The sequence below is a fragment of the Colobus angolensis genome, unplaced genomic scaffold (genome assembly GCF_000951035.1).
Source record: "Colobus angolensis palliatus isolate OR3802 unplaced genomic scaffold, Cang.pa_1.0 Scaffold7, whole genome shotgun sequence".
In the NCBI taxonomy this organism is placed as follows: Eukaryota; Metazoa; Chordata; class Mammalia; order Primates; family Cercopithecidae; genus Colobus; species Colobus angolensis.
Window position 1 is genome coordinate 8847280 of NW_012120709.1, and position 4223 is coordinate 8851502.

General features: G+C 43.9%; 1 protein-coding gene across 1 annotated transcript; it reads left to right on the forward strand.

Annotated features, from left to right (window-relative positions):
- Nucleotides 1-2910: 2910 nt before the first annotated feature.
- Nucleotides 2911-3801, forward strand: LOC105500936 (peroxiredoxin-6-like). The gene has a single exon (XM_011926626.1). It carries the CDS (start codon nucleotides 2970-2972, stop codon nucleotides 3642-3644), a length of 675 nt encoding a protein of 224 aa, XP_011782016.1. The 5' UTR covers nucleotides 2911-2969; the 3' UTR covers nucleotides 3645-3801.
- Nucleotides 3802-4223: the final 422 nt, after the last annotated feature.

A 4223-nucleotide genomic window follows, 5' to 3' on the forward strand; every position in this document is an offset into this window, starting at 1 on the left:
AGAAGCGGCTCTTTTTGTATCAGTTTTAAACTCTGTAAACTAGGTTGTTTCCCTTGTAGAGCCCCAATGAGTGATTCTGATAGCACACATTTTCCTTCATGTCCTTGTTTTTCATAATAGAATTGATAGCATTCGTAAATTTACTCAAGAGTGAAACCAAATATTTTGACATGTAAAGGATTCTAAAATCATAAAAGATTATTAGTTGAAGGGGTGGCCTGCCCCTCCACACCTGTGGGTGCTTCTCGTTAGGTGGAACGAGAGACTTGAGAAAAGGAAATAATACACAGGGACAAAGTATAGAGAAAGAAAAGCGGGACCCAGGGGACCGGCGCTTAGCTTACAGAGGACCCACGCCGGCACCGGCCTCTGAGTTCCCTTAGTATTTATTGATAATTATCTTTACCATTAAAAAGATAAGGGAGTGGCTGGAAAATAGGGTCATTGTAGGGAGGAAATCAGCAGTAAGACATATGAACAAAAATCCTTGTAACATGAATAAGTTTAAAGGAAAATGCTGCGCCTTGAGATGCATATGCGAACATCTCCATAAACCTTTTAGCAGTATTGCTCCAGCAAGCCCCACCTTATTCCTAAAGGGGGTCTTCTCATTGCTTAGTAAACAAACCATTGCCCAGGGAGGGGCAGGAGACAAATGTTTTTCTCTTTTTTGAGATTTAAGAGAATGGTGATGACCTTTAACCACAAGCAGCTTTTAGGCACTTGTTTAACAAAGCACATTCTGCACAGCCCAAAATCCTTTTAACCTTAAGTCACCTTCGTACATGTCTCTTGCAAGGACAAAGTTGGAGGTAAGGTCACAGATTAACAGCATCTCAAATACAGAACTAAATGGAGTCTCTTATGTCTACTTCCTTCTATATAGACACAGTAACAGGCTGATCTCTTTCTTTTCCCCACAATTAGTAAATATTATCTCAGTTGATCATTAAATTTTAGAACTAGAAGGATCATAAGCCTTGCTTTATAAAGTAAGGGAATTAAAATAAATGATGATCTGTAGCTGAGAGAAGAGAGCCCAAGGCCTCGCTACTGGTTAGAGCATAATTAGGATCAAAACAGAACTTTAGACACAGTTCAATACTTTTTCTGTTTCATATGATTATTTTTACATCAACAACAACAACAAACAACAACAACAACGTGAGAACAGCCCTGATTAGCTTCACACTAGGTTGGCACTGGGAGAAAAAAATAATTAACTTACTTGTTTATACCACTTCCGTCACCTTTGCTCTGGTCTTCATTCTGCATTGTTGGACTCTGTTTTTTCTGGAAAGTTTCATGGCAAAAATGGTGAATAACACCAACAAGGAGAGAAAGACTACTACATTCTCTTTTTTCCCTTTATAGTTAGGTTTATTTGTTTTTGTGCTAACATGGCGAAAAAATAATTTATTGGAAGAAGATTAGAATGCTTTATGAAATCCTAAAGAAGCCATTGAACAACCAGGGTGTGGGAAAGAAAAGTTTTACAGTATTTCTGGGATCTTCAGCAGCTTATTTGAAATATATGGATCTTTCCTGTGGGATCTCACCACAAACGAGACTCAGCTCAGAGCTCCCAGTCCCAAGGCCTCTCTATTCACTGTGGTTAGGTTGTGGGGTCTATGTGCATACAAGGGCTTGCTCTGTTCAGGATGGTGTCTTTCAGGTTATAACAGGGCCTGGAAAATGGTTGCTGTTTTTGGATATGCGTTGTTTGTCGCCACTAAATCTCATGTTGAAATTTAACCCCCAGCGTGGTGCTGTCAGGAGGTGGGGCCTGGTGGAAGATGTTGGGGTGATGGAGGCAGATCCCTTGTGAATGGCTTGGTGCTGTTCTTGCAGTAGTGGGTGAGTTGGTGTTCTTGGGAGACTGGATTGGTTCACAGGGGAATGGATTAGTTCCCTTGAGAGTAGGTTGTTATAAAGCCGTGATGTCCCTCAGTTTTGGGCCCTGCTTCACACACGCCTGCTTCCTGTTTGACCTTCTCCACAGTGTTACAACTTAGCACAAAAACCCTCACCAGAAGCCAACCAGATGCTGGCGCCATGTTTTTTGTACAGCCTGCACAACTGTGGGGTAAATAAACCTCTTTTTTTTTTGAGAGGGAGAATCGCTCTGTCACCCAGGCTGGAGTGCAGTGGCACTATCTCGGCTCATTGCAACCCCTGCCTCCCAGGTTCAAGTGATTCTCCTGCTTCAGCCTCCCAAGTAGCTGGGATTACAGGTGTGCGTCACCACACCCGGCTTTATATTTTCAGTAGAGACAAGGTTTCGCCATGTTGGCCAGACTGATCTTGAACTCCGGACCTTAAGTGATTTGCCCACCTCGCCCTTCCAAAGTGCTGGGATTACAAGCATGAGCCACTGTGCCTGGCTTGACCAAACCCTCTTTTCTTTATAAATTGACCAACCTCAGGTATTTCTGTATAGCAACACAAAACAGACTAAGACAATGGTAAACCATCAGTACATATTGAATGAGTAAGTGAATGGAATTCCACAATTCCCTATGGAGAAAGCACCTGGTTGGTCCTGCCTGGGTCAGGTGTCTGCCCCTGCTCCCAACAGCTGTGGCAGGAGTTGGGATAGTATACAGTTGGCATGAAGGCCTGCTATAGGTCAGGATACTCATCAGAGAAGAAAGACTGTCAGAGAAGGGGGCTGATGACTTGAAAGTGAGTTATTTGTGTTTGTTCTTAAAAGACTGACAGGCACCCAACAGTTCTGGAGAACTGGCATTTAAAATAAGAAAAGATTATTGCATAAACTTTGGTGTCTTTTCATGTATTGCATCTAAACTTGGTATTCCAATTAACACATTTCTGAGAAATAAAATGTCATCTACTGTAGGATGAACCATTTCTTTGTGTACCATTAAAAAAGAAGAGATGTTGTTGCTTCTTCGCCAGAACCACCCCATTGCTTGCTGTCCCAGCGGCGCCTCTTCATCACCGCCGCCATGCCCGGAGGTCTGCTTCTTGGGGACGAGGCTCCCAACTTTGAGGCCAATACGACCATCGGCCGCATCCGTTTCCACGACTTTCTGGGAGACTCATGGGGCATTCTCTTCTCCCACCCTCGGGACTTTACCCCAGTGTGCACCACAGAGCTTGGCAGAGCTGCAAAGCTGGCACCAGAATTTGCCAAGAGGAATGTTAAGTTGATTGCCCTTTCAATAGACAGTGTTGAGGACCATCTTGCCTGGAGCAAGGATATCAATGCTTACAATTGTGAAGAGCCCACAGAAAAGTTACCTTCTCCCATCATCGATGATAAGAATCGGGACCTTGCCATCCTGTTGGGTATGCTGGATCCAGCAGAGAAGGATGAAAAGGGCATACCTGTGACAGCTCATGTGGTGTTTGTTTTTGGTCCTGATAAGAAGCTGAAGCTGTCTATCCTCTACCCAGCTACCACTGGCAGGAACTTTGATGAGATTCTCAGGGTGGTCATCTCTCTCCAGCTGACAGCAGAAAAAAGGGTTGCCACCTCAGTTGATTGGAAGGATGGGGATAGTGTGATGGTCCTTCCAACCATCCCTGAAGAAGAAGCCAAAAAACTTTTCCCGAAAGGAGTCTTCACCAAAGAGCTCCCATCTGGCAAGAAATATCTCCGCTACACACCCCAGCCTTAAGTCTCTTGGAGAAGTTAGTGCTGTGAGCCAGAGGATGTCAGCTGCCAATCATGTTTTCCTGCAGCAATTCCATAAACACATCCTGGTGTCATCACAGCCAAGGTTTTTAGGTTGCTATACCAATGGCTTATTAAATGAAAATGGCACTAAAAAGAAAAAAAAAAGAAGAGATGTTAAAGAAGTAGAGTCTAACAGGAAACACTGAGATGAAGCTCAGGCACCAATGACTGACCTTGTGGTACAAAGATAAATGAGAAATAAACCTGCCACGTGGTTTATACAGCAAGGCCCAGCCTGGCCAACATGGCAAAGCCCCATCTCTACTAAAAATACAAAAATCAGCTGGGCGTGGTGGTGCACGCCTATAATCCTAGCTACTCAGGAGGCTGAGGCAGGAGAATTGCTTGAGCCCAGGAGGCGGAGGTTGCCCTGGGTCGAGATCACGCCACTGCACTCCAGTGTGGGCAACAGAGCAAGACTGTGTTTAAAAACAACGACAACAACAACAAAAATAAACCCAGCAAGGACACATGACTATTTTAATTGTAGTACTGGAGGAAAAAACACCATACTGCCTCA